General features: G+C 34.2%; 1 protein-coding gene across 1 annotated transcript in view; it reads right to left on the bottom strand.

Annotated features, from left to right (window-relative positions):
• RNF150 (ring finger protein 150) overlaps positions 1-16,312 on the bottom strand; it is a 65,026-nt gene that overhangs the window by 14,272 nt on the left and 34,442 nt on the right. Inside the window, exons 2-3 of the mRNA XM_026668814.2 lie at positions 4,052-4,302; positions 50-121 (exon numbers count right to left, since the gene is read on the bottom strand). Of these exons, the coding sequence (XP_026524599.1) occupies positions 50-121; positions 4,052-4,302 (323 nt within the window). The remainder of the gene's footprint in view (positions 1-49; positions 122-4,051; positions 4,303-16,312) is intronic.

Genomic DNA, 16,312 nt, shown 5'->3' with positions numbered 1-16,312 from the left:
GTCTCTGAAGAAAGTGGTCATATTTCAAGAGAAGCATTTTTAAAATTACCTTATCTCCTTTCCTTATTGTTCTGACTTGGAGTTTGCTGATTGCTTTCTTTGCAGCATCTCCAAGACGGCGCTGAAAAGGGGAAAAAAAAAACCCGATCATTTTATACTTATGGGATAAACCTTCATACAGCTTACTTCTTGCATTAATAATAGTTGAAGACCATTTAAAACAAAAGAGGTAAAAACAAGAACTTTTATAGGGAACAAATGCTGTACAACATAGCACAGATTAAAAGTATTAAATTATGAATAGTATTGGCAAGAAAAACTGTGAAATTTTGGTTATTGAAGTTTAGTATTTTCTCTTAATACTTGGGTGAATCTAGATAAGACAGTGCTAAAGATAAATTCAAATTACAATACTGTAATATTAGCAGGAGACTTTAATGCCTCTAGAAGATGTTGTACACCTGGGTGTTATTCATGAGGATTATTTTATAAATAATTACTTGGTTCTCTAGAGACCTCAAAATAAATACCAGCGCAGACTCATAACTAGTCTCCTTGATTTATAAATGTAACCTCCATATTTGAAGAGGCAAAGAATCTGGTTTTATATATTACTCAGGAAAAATTCTAACAATGTTTTAGATATATTACATGAAACAAGGTTACTCTGTTTTCAGACATCCAAGCCCACATAAGGATAGCAATCATCAAGTAATCACAGTCCATTTCCAAAGCAGATCTGATGCTAGATTAGTTATGCCTCCAGAACAGACGCTATTAGCAAATCTTGAAGTGAGGCAGAATAGAAAGCTCAATTAGGCAAAAGTAAGGCAATATCTATCTTTCTGAATACAGAACATGTCCAGACTTGGAAAAACTCAGTTTTCTCCTTTATCCAAGGTCCAGATAAAATCTTGCTCATTACACTGATTTGTGTCTCACTGAAATTGACCGATCAATTTCCAGAAACCAACAGCAAATAAGTTCAAATTGCTTTGATTCTGCCTATTTATATACCAGAAAGTTGAGAGCAGTAATGCACCAGGCCCAGGGATGCCTTAATGTAAAAAAACATGTTAAAAATAAGGTGTCATTATGTGGGTAAAATGTATGCAAAACATCTTTTGAGCAAAATAGAAAACTGGATAATAGAAATAAATTGCTTAGTGGAGGATCAAGCTGGACCAGAAAGCTCCACAGTAAACAATTTGTGTTATTTTACACTACATGTATATTGAAATCTCCCAACTATCACAGCTGTTGGGTCAGGTCAGGAGAAATTACTTATAGAGGTTGTTGGTGGTGGGGACGGTCACTGAAGAAGACAATCAGTAAACAAGACTTGACTGTATTGCAAATGAACTCATTTTAAAAGATAAAGGAATTAACTACACAAAATCAATATTATTTCAATCTATTTTTACATTGAGGATAGCAAAACCCATTTTATTATCTCCCTGTTTGCTTGGGAAATTTATGCCACATTTCTTCATGTAAAACTGGAATTGGAATAATTTCTTACCCATCTGTTCCCAATTCTTTTTTCTCAAAGCAACATTTTAGGTTTCAATAAAGAGGCAGCAATACATATACACATCAGATAATATTTCATATAGTTCTCTCTCTCTCTCTCTCTCTCTCTCTCTCTCTCTCTGTGTGTGTGTGTGTGTGTGTGTGTGTGTGAGTAATGTGTGTGTTTCCATATGCATATATGTATATAAAGATTTTGCTGTTATTCTTTCAAAACCCATGCAGTGGATGATAAAAAAAACTATCATTTTTTAAAAAGGCAAAGGGACAACTAGCTATAGAAGCAGGTGACCTTGTAATATTTGGATATTTTGGCATACCTGTCTTAAGATATCTCATTCACTGTCCTGTTAGTTGCAGAATACAGGAATGACAATTCTAAACTTCCAGACACTATCATTTTACCAATTCTTGTATAAATTATTTGTGCTGATTGGTGAGTTGTAGCCAACGACAGAAGTATATTTCTGCAGAATAATCCAATCTTCCGATTTTCTCATTTGTTTAGATATGAAGTCACTGCTATTCCAAACTGAGCAGTGGCAGAAAGGAATGCAAGAAACAGTAAGTCTAATCAAAGGTCAGGGAACATGTCAAGCAGAGGAACAAGGCAAGCCAGCACATGAGATTTCTTGCAACATATGAGTTATTGAATATAGATCAATTAATTAATCAGGCACAAGATTAGTTGCTGCTATGTATTGTCAACTAAATGTTCAAAGACTTGTTGACTGGGTTACATTGCTATGGTTTTTTTTCCATATCCATTCAACGTGGACACATACTTTGCCTCAACAGCTTTGTACATGAAGCAAAAAATAAAATTATAAAAGTGTAATCCAGGAATACAGAAGGGCCTTCCTGTTTCTGGAATCACTGCATACCAGTGAAATACTGCACCTGCCTAGAAATGTGCAATACCGATGTTTGATGTACCTGCGAGAGTGCAGTACATTGTAATGTCAAAATTTCAGACTTGTTCTTCAGCTGATGCAAGTATGTTAGAATAGATATTTATTTATTAACAATACTTATAACACCACATTATATAGGTTCTGTGATAAATCTCCAACTAGAATGGAAGGAGATATGAGAAGGGGGCTGAGTTTAGAGTCCTTGCACAGGTCTATGACAATTTTTTGCAGCTAACTCGACATGACCAACTCACTGTGGGACATTAGTGTAACTCTTGTTACACTAATATCAAAAAAATGTTGGAATAGAATCATTAAAGAAAGGATGCAAAAGGAAGGACAAAATGAAATGTGAATGGCAATAATTATTTTTTTAATTTATTTTAAATAATTAAATACAATTGTTAAATTATTCTGCAGAGAGTTGTCCCGCAGCAAGTTGGCCATGGCAGGGTGTCCCATGGCGAGTTGGCCATGGCAGGTTGTCCCATGGCGAGTTGGCCATAGTGAGTTTGCTATGGCAATTTGATGGTAGCAAGTTGATCTTACCAGGTTTCAGGAAAAATGACTTTTTTACTCATATAGGACATTAAATGTCCATCTAAAGTTATCTGAAATTTATTAAACTCATATGTTTTGAACTGGAATATAAATAAAAATATAAAGAAAATAAGTAATAGATTCTAATGTAAAGAAAAACAATTGATGTAACTATTTACTGTACTAAGATTCCTTTGAATTTAATGTCCATCTCCAATGGGAATAATTTCTCTTAATTTTTAGCTTAAAATTTCAGAGACTTTTTGTGATATAATGTTTTTCTCTCCTGTTTCTTAAAGTTATCTTCCAAAATACACTCATATCCTCAGTCTATTTCTCTCAAAAGCCCTCCTACATTCTTACACCCAGACACACAAACATACATTATTAAACTGGTAGCCTATCCCAAAAAGTTTCTATTTATTTTTCCAGTCCTTGTGCTGAATTTTCCATCCCATTTTCATCTGTCTTCCAGCTCTGGGTTCTATCCTCTCTTTGCTTTTTTTTTCTTTGGAATTATTTAGGCTAAAGGAGAATTTTGATGACCCATAGTAGTGGCACTATCACATCAAGCTGCAAATTCTGACACTCAAGTAAGAAATAGTGAAATATATTGTAGTGCTTATTAATTCAATGCATTGGCTGCATTACAGGATATGAATTTTATTAATTCCTTCACTGATGTATTCCAAATTAAAAACTATGTTAAACAACATTGTGCTAGCTTGTGTGCCTTAGGCAAGAGGAGAAGGACCTAGCCGATCAGCTTCTTGTTCTTTGTTCTATCTTTAACTGTATGAAATACACTTTTCTTTTTTTGTTATGCAAATGTAATATAATGAATACTCCCTTTAATACTTATTAAGAAATATTTGTTATGATGGGCACTAAAAATTTTAAATGAGACATAAACTATTTCAATTCTGGCTCTGTTACATTTTAACAACAATCCCTAATCAGTATTTCTCAGATTTCTGGAATCTGAAGGTAAAAACACATATACACCACTGCTTATATTGATTGTTTTTAAAGGAAGGGAATTTATTTGCAAGTGAAGTATCACTCACCTGATTCCTGTCTCTGGCATTTGCATATCTGAACCTCTGAATGTAGTAGAAGACCAGCCATGCTAAAGAGATGATCATCAGCACAATGAAGGAGATGGATACAAACACCACAGAAGTACGACTAACGTACTTCTGCAGGTTACGGGTTCCCACCGTTATGTGCATCATTACAGTAATATTCCGCTCCAGTAGGCTTACTATTTCTTTTCCCTTTGGCTCAGGGATCATGATCGCCACAACATCATCAATACCTATCAGAAAAGAAAGAACTATTAACAGAAATACTCCAAGTGACCCCCAAAACAATTTACTTTCTTCATGAGTGATATCATCAGTGGAATAGAAAATATAAAAGCAATACAATCCAAAAGTCACTAACTGCTTACCAGCTTTCCTTTTTTATTCCCCAAAGGTGTGAGATAAAAATATAAGACCGTTTATTATAATATTGTGATTTTCTGTGAGTTTTAAGAGCAAAAAGTATTTCTTAAGCCTCACTAAAAATATCTTCCAAGTTGGATTCTTTGGGAATATGGCTCTCAGTTTGCCATATAAAACCTCATAATGTTGTCAAGACAACAGACACTGTTCAGTTTGTACAAAGATAAAGGTGAAAAAACTAATGGCTATATCTGAGACCAGCAACAAGCATAGTTCATAGATGTACAATCCACCTTAAGTTATATCTTGTTCCCAAAATTCAATTTGCAAATAGAATTTATTTTTGCTGATATATCTGCGTAGAAGTACAAAGATTTCTGCTTCAGGTTTTTTTTTCCTGCTGATATTTCTACTATAATTTTTAGTAACATTTTAAAATAAGAAGATAAAAGCTAACACAAACTAATAGTAAGGAAAAAGAGAAATAAAAAGCAAAAAGTGCATGGAATAAAAAATATAAAGAAGTGGCTTCTGATATTTTTTACAGTCGTTATAAGTACTAATATATTTCCAGTTATATTATATTATTATTCTTTCTATAAACTATCCTGTCTATTTATCAAACAATGTCATGTTAATTATTTTCATTTTTACACTAAAAGTGTATGAGGCTTCTAGTCAGCAGTAAACAAAGATAATATTTTTTCTATAATTAAAGAAGTTAACTTTTTCATTTCAGAAAATCAAATTTTGTACATTTTAGTAATTACATGCTCATCAATACACAACTGTCAAATTGTGAGTTACTTTGCTCCGTACCCTAAATCTGAGTTTCCAACCTTTTCAAACCAGCGGGGGGGGGAGGGGGGAGAAGAGGGGAGGTTCCATGCGCAGGGCGGACAAGGGTGCACAGCTTGATTTGCACAAGTGGCAGACATTAAGGTTTGTATATAGAACAATTCCATTTTTTCTTCATTCTCTTAAATAAAAATTCCTCTCCCAAATTTTTTTATATTAAATATTTTATGTCTTTTTTTCCCTAAAATATATTTCTTGTATACAAATCACATCGTGTTCTAACTTATTTAAATAGTGAAATATTTTTTTCTGTTGTTCTATTTATATACTATGTTAAACATTTATAATCAATACATTTCCCCAATTTTTTTAGAAAAATCAATACCTGTACCACCCAATGTAGAGTCTTTTTAAATGTCTTTTTAATGTTGTGGCATTTGTTCAGTCTCATCTGTCATTGTTGCTTCCTCTAAGTCTTCTTTTTAAAATTTCAAAAAAGCTTGCTTTTTGCACAGAATTCACCCTAAATGCCTGGTGTTGGGGGGGGGGAATCACTTCTTTCAGCTTATCCTACCTAAATGGATTTTTTTTTTCTTTTTAAGTTTGTCTATCATAAAAAAGTATTTTTTTCTTTTATGTAATATTGTAATTGGGATTTCTTAAGCACAATTACATCTATATTATCAATCATCCATTTGGTATTAAAATACTCTGTAGAATTTCATGTTTTGTCTTCTTCCTGATAAATTATACAAGGACATCCCTCGGAACATTTCTTAATTTTGCAAATGATCCTATAAGACTTTACCAATCTTTATTATATCAATATTATTCTCCCAGTCCAGAAATTCAGAAAACTTAACAATCTCTTCTCTAATATCCTCTCCATGTTCTTCTGAAATTGCTCTAAATCTTAAAATTCTTTTCCCCCAAGTTTCATTTTTGTTTATAAATTCTGTTTTACTTTTCAAGACTTCCACTTTTTCATTAGTTTGCTTTAATGTGCAGTAAGCTGCTGAACAGATTTTTCATTTTTCTTAACTTCTTCTTTCAGATCTTTTTTTATACTTGCAAAACATTATTCCATTTCCTTTTTAACTGTTGTAGTTATATTTTTACCAAAAAATTCAAACAATATCTGCAATAAATCTGATGAAATGCTCTTATTCGTTAAGTAGTTCTAATGGACCCCTGATCCTTCTCCCAGTTTGGCAGATACTTTTTTTGTGGTTGCCATGGTTAGAAAGTGAAAGCACAGTATGTCAGTTACTATGGTGAGAATAAAGGGCAAGGTTTTTTTCAGTTTTGTTTTTTCTGTCTTGAGTCTATTAGTCTATTTAAATAGTCAGATTTCCCAGGTAGGTTCAGTCTGTTAATCTAATTAAGTTTACTATAGTCAAAGATACTTTTGTCAAAGAAAAAAGGCTACTTTTAAAAATCACTGTTCTTGTTTTCAGTTTGATGTTTTCTAATATCACAATCTTGTCAAGCGTTTTGTCTTTAAAATAAAATTCTTTAAAACAGAATTCTTCAGACAAAAACCCACAGTCACTGAGATTATTTAATCATCACTGGTGTTCAGAATATCTACCCTAGGTTGTAAAACAGTTAGATCATAAAGCGATTAAACAAATGAGACTTTTGCTCATCAAATATCCCTAAAAGGTTGCAGAGCATTTAGGGCACATTGTAAATCCTCGACTCAAACTATTCAGCTCACAATCAGCAACAACAAAGGTTTTTGAGAGGAACAGCTCTTTCAGAACACAAAGGGATAATACTGTAATTTTTCCTTCTTCCAGATAATTTTTTTGCCAGCTAGAATTGACCATATGTTGGTAATTGTATCACGGTGCTATTTCTGTCTGCAGAACTACTTGCACACATCTAACCAGCCATAATACCTCACCAGAGAGCATTTCCTCTTTTTCTGTTGTAAATTTCAGACTGATGATTGTGATAACCTAAGTGAACAGATTTTCTTTTTCCATTTGAATCAAACTTTTTCCTCCAAATCTATTGCTTGGCATCATACATCACTGCCCAGATCCATTTCTAATTATTTATAACTTGCTTGGCAGCACTTTAGCTCTTTGCCTTCTTGGGTCTATTATTTCTTTTTTTTTTAAAGCCTTATCTCTTTAAAAGAATGGCTTCATTTCTTAATTATTACCAATGGCCCCTGTAGTTTCCCTCACTCCCTGCTTGACAGTCAAAAAGAGCTAATCCTTCCTTACTTATAGTGGTTCCACACTTGAACATCTAATTGCCCATATTACTCGGATTCTTGGCCTGCAAACACCCTGAATTGCATTTGGATGCTGCCAAATGATATCTTTCAATTTACATTTTCAGTCTTACTACCATGGCACCAACCCAGGCTGTCTGGTCACAGAAAAAGAGAACCTACAATAAGCTAAGGTGGAAATTATCTCGGTGCTTTATATATCAGCACTGGCATTTTTCATCCCATATAGTTTTACTTACACCTAAACTAATTTGCTCAAATATCGAAGAACAAAGAAGTGATGCTACTTAGCTAAAAACCAGGACCAGATATATAGCAGGCAGATGTGAAAGCAATTGTAGAGAATCCTGGGCTGATGGACTTACACAGTGAGCCAATCCTGTCTTACTTTGTTATATATTGTGGAGTTATTTTTGCAAATTTATTTGGCACTTCTTACAGTAGTTTCTTCCCCCATACATTTTCCTTATTGTGGTATAGAGACTATTAAATTGTTTAGAGTAGAAATCTTGGTTGAGAGATATTGACTGGTTCCAGACAAAATTGGCTGTTCTAAAATTAATGAAACCTAGTTATAATTGAGAACCAATTTGGTCTAGTGATTAAGGTACTGATTAGGAGCAGAAAAAACTGAATTCTAATCCTGTCTTAGGCAGGATGGGCCAATCATTTCCTCTCAGCCTTAGGAAGAAGGCAATGGCAAAATGCTTTCAAAAACCCTTCCCACAACAATATTGATTTTTCTGTGCAGTCTCCAAGAGTTAAGAATGAACTGAAATAAAATCACTCTAAAAAAGAGTAATGACTAACTTATAACAGATAGCTCAATGAAGCCTAAGTCCAATAACGTAGTCTAGACCCAAACCATTGTAAGTGGAATGATAGAGAATTCTACAAAGCAGGGTGTGATGCGTGTGTAAGAATATAAAACAAAAGGTGCTAGAATTCAACTTATCAAAATATGAATATCAACATTATCAAATACTCAAAATAAGCACCATATGTCTTGTTAATGGCTAATCTTTCATTTCTCATCAATGATTGGAAAACTGGTTGCAAGTTAAAAGCAAATAATTTGAAACTTCCTCCTCTTTCTCTCCCTATTATCATATGCCAAACAGACTCTACAGACAGTAAAACTACCCCAAGCAAATTCAGTTAGAGCACTGCAGCAATGAAAAAGTTGAAGGAATAATTCCTATAAAAGGCATCACAAGGAAGCTAACTAAACTCCAACCAACAGAGAATGGTCTTATTATCAAGTAGTTTGTTGCAAAGCTTTTAATCCCAATATTTGGGATCTAAAGAAAATTCTAGATGCTTTTAAATATCCATTACAGAAGACCACTCATTTAATCTGGTTGCTTAACCAACAAGTCCAGTCCGCAACTAAGAGCTCTTTTTTTTTTAAAACTTACCTCATACATTAATGAAGAGAATCTAGAAAATCCTTTTCAGATGTGAATTACCAACTGAAACTTGGCAACAGGGGTATGCAAAATTAGCACCATGTCTTTCTTCATTAAGATCCTTTTTAGGACATAAAGTTTTTTAAGTAACTTTAAAAAACTACAAAGAGATTAAAAGAGGCTAATATGTACAGACTGAGGGGTTATTTTATAAATGGTGACATCAGACCTACTACAGACATAAACCAGCAATCTAATATTTTATAAATTAACTGCCTTACAACATGTACAACTTCTCTACAAAGATGTATACAAAGTATTCTGTTCATTAAAGTCATATATCAGAAATACCTGTAAAATCTTTTAGGCCAGTTTAGTGTTGCATACAGTATGTTTGGGGTGGGGGAAGTAGGATGGATATATTTATGAAGCTAAAATGCACTGAGAAACCTATACAAGATTTTCCTTTAACATGGAATTATATCATTGTCCCATGTTCCAGTGTTTGGTCCTGAGCTAGACTAAGTCAACTGCAAGTATGCCAGTGTGTCTCAAGGCACTGGCTTTCATGGGGAAAAAACTGAGGGGACTCAAAGAAAACTGTAATACAGGTATTCCTCAACTTATGAATTTCCATGCTAAGCAAGTAGGTTGCACCTGATTTTACATTTTTTTTTTGGTCATGGTTGTTAGGTAAATCACTGCAGTTGTTAAGTGAATGTATGGCTGTTAAGCAAATTTGATTTTCTGCCCTTGACTTTGCTAGTCAGAAGCCAGCCACAAATGGCAATCACTTGGTCTCAGGACAATGTAACAGTAAATACCAAGCAGTTGCCAAGCACCTGAATTTTGATCATGTGACCCTGGGATGCTATGGCAGTGCTATATGCAAGGACAGGTTGTAAGTCATGTTTTTCATCTCATTGTTGTTCTAACTTTAAATGAACAAATGGTTGTTGGATCTAGGACTAGCTGTAGTATTTGCATTATTTCAAGCACATTAGACATTAAGGGCAAGTCTCCATGAAAGGCAAACTACCAGATTACCAAAAGCAGCATAGTAATAAAAGTGTTAAAAGTACAGGCTACATGGTTAGGCTTATTGTTTTAAAACTGGACTTCTCATAACAAATGGTAAGAGGAATATGGAACACTAGAGGGATCCAACTTGAAAGGAATCAAGACAGTTACTACAGGAAAAAGAACTTACTATGAAAAAGAACATAAAAAATAGACTTTTATGACGAAAGATAACAGGTTCATATAAAATATTTTCAAATCCTGATTTCTCTTCTTAATGATCCTGTTCTTGGTTTATAAACTGCATAACAGGCCAGAAGTCTAACAATATAATATGGTAATCATAGCTGATTACATTTTTGTTTCAAATTTTTGTCATTTAATACTGCCATGGAGAAATTACAGTCAGCATTTGGTTTTCAGCTATTAATCAAACAGTACAGATAAAATCTGCTCAAATGCTCATTAGGATTCCCTTTATAATTCAGATCAGAACTCAAGACGCCTGATTGTGATCCTTCCAGTATTGCACAAACCAAGACAGAATGCAGAGAAGTCACATTTTTTCTCAAATTTCTGAAATCAATGTCAAGACCTCAATTCAAAAATTGCCCATTTTAATTCCATGAAGACACTTTGCAAATTTGCAAATGCAACAAACATAATCAGTAGAAGTGTTTTTTTTAATGATCTTATGCTTCCTCATCTTTGCACAACAGTGCAAAATGAAATATACTTTGATTCTATTATGTTAAGTATTCACAGAATATCTAAGCATTAACAGCTCTATTCAAAATCGTGAAAATGCTCCATTTATTTCTTTGGGCTTTCCAGAAGAACATTACTTCTCACAGGTTAAGAGATTACTTTTATTTTGATTATACAGTCTTCTGTGTGTTTTTCTTTTTTCCTCTTTTTAGTGGAAGCATAGCTTTAATATGAACAGTGCTAAGACTTCAGTTTAATTTTGCAAACCCATATTTTTTTAAAAAAATAATTCCAGAATCTTCACAATAATTGTCACATGCTAAGAGTGCTTCTGCTGAAAGCTCATTCAGCAATTTGTTTTCCTTCCCCCATTTAACAGCTTCTCTTTCCATAAATCTCACAGTGGTAAGACAAATGGAGCTTAAGTCATGTGAAGGATCCTCAGTTTATCAAGAAACAACTCTGGCATGGCTGATATGAAAATTGTGGACAGAGCATCCATTGTGCTTTAGTCTCTTTTTAGTTATGTAGAGTCAGCTTTGCTGGTTTAGTTCACTGTAAAGCAACATCTGCTTGTGACACCCCCCCCCCCCCAAGCCTTCTGCATTCTCTAAATCTGTTCCAGAGAATTGGGATGTCCTCTGAAGCAAATCTGGGGCATGCAAACATGTATTGGAGAAGGGAAAAACAAAGACATGTTCTGCTGAATGTAATTCTGCTTATGAAATATTGAATTTTGCCCCAAATCAAAATTGAAGACCTTGTCCCCCCAACCTTGAGATTCATAAAATCTAAGGTGCAAGTTTAATTCAAATAATCCTTTCATATTTTTTATGCTTTCCAGAGAAGAAAGTTCCGCAGTTAAAAGAATTAGCAAACACTTCAAACCATTATGTATGTAATAGTTACATCTGGTTAAACACAATGAAGCTATGCATTTTTAATCACAAGCAGTGATATAAGTCTAGGTGGCAACTAATATACATCTATAGTTTTTGTGAGATGATTATACATCTATAAAAAGAGGACAATTTTCACTAATGGATATGATGCCAGGATAATCAGTTCCATTTGCTAATATCCTGAACAACTCAAAGAGAGATCTACAGTAATTTCTATTTTCAAATGGAGAAGAGCTATCATATGTGAAAAATGAATGATGTTGCTTGGTCTTCTCATAATGTTATGAGATATTAGATAAAAAGAAAAATAAACATGGATAGAAAAAGAACATTTATAGCTAAGATAAGTGCTTCAAAGAGGATTTTTAAAAAATGCTTTTATCCTGACAAAAACAAATTTATAAAAGCAAGATATAGAATTATCTTTGTTCTTTCTGTGCAAAATCTGACAACTACGTAGCATTTGACTGTGGAATGCAGATATGTATGCATGCCAAATATTTTCATTTAGTTATTTAAAATTATATTATTTGCATTTATCCTTACAATATCTTTATGAGTAGAGATGGCAATAGAAGACAAAAGGACAAGGCAAATGGGTAACAGTATATCTCTGCTAGTGCAGTACTATGTGTTTAAGATGGCAACCATTTGTCCATACTGTCACCAGTAATTGACTCAACAGCCTTCTGCAATTTTGCAGCCTTCCTGCCAGTCTACATGCCAAGTAGTTTCTGAGATTGAACATGCACCTTCTCTCAGGCAGGGATGTGCTCTCAAGCTTTCCTCAAGCCCTTCCCTGCCATGTAGGGGAAAAAGGATTTGTTTTACAAGACAGAGGTGCAATTAGAAGAAAAGAAGCAAAAAGTTTTGCTTCAGACTCAAGTTTATCTTTTAAAAATATATAAATATTTTAGGTAGGAGTGGCATCAAATTTAATTCATTTTGTCTCTTGGTGCTGAGGTCCAACATTCTTTATATATTTGTACAAGCTTAGTAATTGTATAAAAGTGTTGCGTTTATCATAGTTCATCAGCTAATGTATCAGGACATGCATAAATATATTTGTTTCAAATATTTTGAGTTCATACATTTCCTGCAGGTGAGGATGAGAATTATAATAAATCAGTGTCATCTTGTATTCTTTGTTGTGTTATAGTTAAACTTGCCCCATACTGAAGGAGCAAATCAAGATTCTTCTTTTATTTGCATTAGAGCAACAGGCAATGAAAGTACATCAAGAGCATAAAATACCAAAAGTCAAATTCTAAACATAAGAAGACAAATTGAAATTATATGCTGATAATTTACAAATAGATACTGAATTAAAAATGTTTCATATTGATAGTGAAATATATAGCAGTATGGCTTTGTGTCAGGTTATTATAAATTATAAATAAATATAAAATTCAAATTTTGTCGTGGAATTTAAATAGAAGAAAAACAACACATGCATTTAACATTGGTTTAACACTACTGCAAAAAAGGTCAAATATATGGAATTTACTTGAAAAAATATGGATTTATTTAAAAATAATTATTCACAGATTTGGAAAAATATAGCAGTAGATATTTCCAGATGGAAAAAGTTGAAACTGTCTTGGTTAGGAATAACCGCAGCTGTTAAAAATGAATTTTTTTCAAAGACAATGTTGTCTTCCATGGATATATATTGAAAATAAAATATTAAGTGACTGGCATAAACAAGTTATGAACTACACATGATCCAATAAAAAACTAAGGACTACATTCAAAATTTTGCATGATTGAAAAGAGTAGGGCAGACTGGTGTGTCCAAATTTTAAACTGTATTACCATCCCAGTTGCTTAATATGGATTAAGGAATAAGTTGTTTATCCTTATAAATCAGCACTTCTACAGAAAGGCAAGATTTCTCAATGATCTGCATAAATATATCTGGATTAATACAAAGAGAAAAATCAATTTATAAGACATCATGGAATATTGAGCAATATATTGAATGTCTGTTATAAATACAGAAATAGAATTAATACAGATTTTTCTTTTTGCTCAGTTAAATGTTTACTTTAAAAACATTTTAAAACTTTCAAAAAAGATATTATCTATAAATGGATACTGAAGTGATAATGCTAACTGTAATCTATATACCATAAAATTCTCCTGTTGTAACCTTCAATTAGCCAAAATGGTACATTCTGGGACTTATAGCTGCTACAGCACTACTGCGGTTATCCATGGGCATGTGATTGTGATTTTGATGTTCTCTGCCAGTTTCCCACAACTATTGTCAAAGGGGAAGTTGGCAAGAAGCTAGAAGTCGCTGTCATTCCCTTTCCCAATGGTTTTTGATCACTTGTGGTCATTCTGTTTCTCTACTTAAGAGTAGGAAAGTATCATGGCTTCTGGCTTTACTTTTTCAGGAAATTCTAAATCAGAATTTAGCTTGTTTGATTCATACTACGGTGCAGGGGTGGGATTCAAACTTCTTAACAACTGGTTCTGTGGGCATGGCCTAATTTCTGGGTGTGGCTTGATGGTCATGTGACTGGCTGGGCGTGGCTTGTATGTAAATATTGTAAATATATATGTAAAGATTGAATTGTTTATTTTTTTAAAAAGAGCAACTTTTACCCAAAATCAGGCAAAGCAGGCAGGTAGATTGAGTTGCTTGCAGAATCACAGATTCACTCAGAGATCTACCTTTCTGCAATCTGCTGCCTGAGTCTGCACTGAAAAATAGAAGCTTCAATTCTAAGGAAGGTTCAGCTATGCTCTCAGGCCACATCTCCCTCCCCCAACCCCCTGAATACCACCCCTGCATGGGCCTCAGGGAGGCTTCCTGGGTGGGTGGGGTGGGTGGGGAGGGGAGGGGCCAGCCACTGTGATTTGCCGGTTCTCTGAACTGTGCAGAATCGTAACAACCGGTTCTATAGAACTAGTCCGAACTGGTAGAATCCCACACCTGCTACGGTCCATATTTACTCTGGGCACTTGAAAATAACAGATGGAATCCTATGGAATTGAAAAATTCTCCATTTCATTTCTCATGCAAGAATATTGTTCTACTATTATGTATATTGCACCTGAGATTAGAACTTTAATAGAAAATTAGTATGTCATTTGAATTTACGATATCTATGGGAGGAGGACTAGAAATTAGATGCTGAATCCCTAAAGAGTAGAATTTGATGAGCTCAGATGTAAAGTAGATATGATCTCTGATTTAATATCCTTAAGAAGAAAGGAGTCCAGGTAGAATCTGAAATGCTGTAGTTATAAGATGCTGAAAAATAAAGGGGATATATGTATAGAAAATGGAAGAATAAACATAAGGATATACATAACAGTAACCAGAAATGGAAAAATGTGTCACTTGGTTTTAAACCGAAAATAAAGCTCACAAGAAATGCCCAAACCAACAAGAACAGCATTTTTAGCTATGCCAAAAACAAAAGGCTGTGAGGCTCTTGTGTGGAGACAAAAGGCAGAAAAGTTGTGTGTCTCTTCTGTGTAGAAAGAAGCACATTGATAACAGGTGGCCATACTAACTTTTATTTTTTATGTCCATCTTCCTTCAGATGGGAAACAAATCCCTTGCTAGCCATTGGGATAGGAAGGGAGCTGAAATTTCAAGATAGACCAAAGAGGATAAACAAAAGCTTAGCTAGAAGTAAATAGAATTTAAGTCCCCAGGATGAGATAAAATGCATCAGAAAAACCTGAAGAAACAGAAGAGATGACTGCAGAACCTCTAACTGTAGTTTTTGAGAACTCCTGGAGAATTGGCAAAGTACCAGAAGACTGGAGAACAGAAATCTTGTCCCCATTTTTAAAAGAGGAGGAGGACCACCCAGGAAATTGTCAGTTAGGCAATGTCTATGAGCAGATTATTAAACTGCGTATCTGTGAACATGTGAAAGGAATGCAGCAATTAATAAGAGCCAGCATGGGTTTGTTGCAAATATGTTATGACAGATTCATCTATGTTTTTAACAGAGTTATTAATTTAATAGTTTGGGGAAATTCTGTAGACACACTGTATCTTGATCTCAGCCAAGCATTCAACAATGACCCACAATATCCTAATTAAAACTGCTAAAATACTTGAAGATACAAGTGTTAGCTGGCTTTATCAGTTGTTGAATGATTCTCCATCAATTTGGAGAGTAGTATTGAGTGGAGTGCCACTAATTCAGTTCTGAGCTCTGTGCTGTTTAAATGTGTATTAATTATCTAAAAGAAAGTTTGAGGAGCTGGCATATAATCTGCATGGCATCAAACTAGGAGGATTGGATACTGTTCTCCCAGACAAAGAAGAGATTCAAAAAAAATTCTAGAGATTTTAACAATGAGTGGAAATTAACAGGATAAAATCTAGCATGAAGAAATATATGTTGGGGGAATGAAAGGCCCAAATACACAATTTGGCTTTGTAGTTGTACATGGGAAAGGAACTGAATATTCTACCAGCTCACAAGTTGAATATATGTCAACAGCATGTTGCAGCTGCTAAAGAGGCAAATCCTATTTTGGGACCTAGCAGAGTCCGGATCACAAAAAGCAATTGACCTGCTCTACACTTCCTTTTTGGCCCCACTTGAAATACTTTTTTCCAGTTCTGGCACTACAGTATAATAAAGACATTGGCAGACTAGAGTTCAGGGGACAGTTAAACAAAATGGGTATGTTTACGCTGTAGGGAAGACTCAGATGAGACATGACTTGAAGGGAATGGGACAAATTGTCATGGCCAACTCGCCACAACCAACTTACTTACCCAAGCCAACTTGCAGCAGGCGAACTCGCTATGGCC

The sequence above is a fragment of the Notechis scutatus genome, chromosome 4, assembly GCF_049901735.1.
Source record: "Notechis scutatus isolate UNSWTSFEM ecotype Mainland chromosome 4, rNotScu1.2, whole genome shotgun sequence".
Taxonomy (NCBI): Eukaryota; Metazoa; Chordata; class Lepidosauria; order Squamata; family Elapidae; genus Notechis; species Notechis scutatus.
The sequence above is the reverse complement of the archived record's forward strand: the minus strand, read 5'-3'. Positions and strand labels throughout refer to the sequence as shown.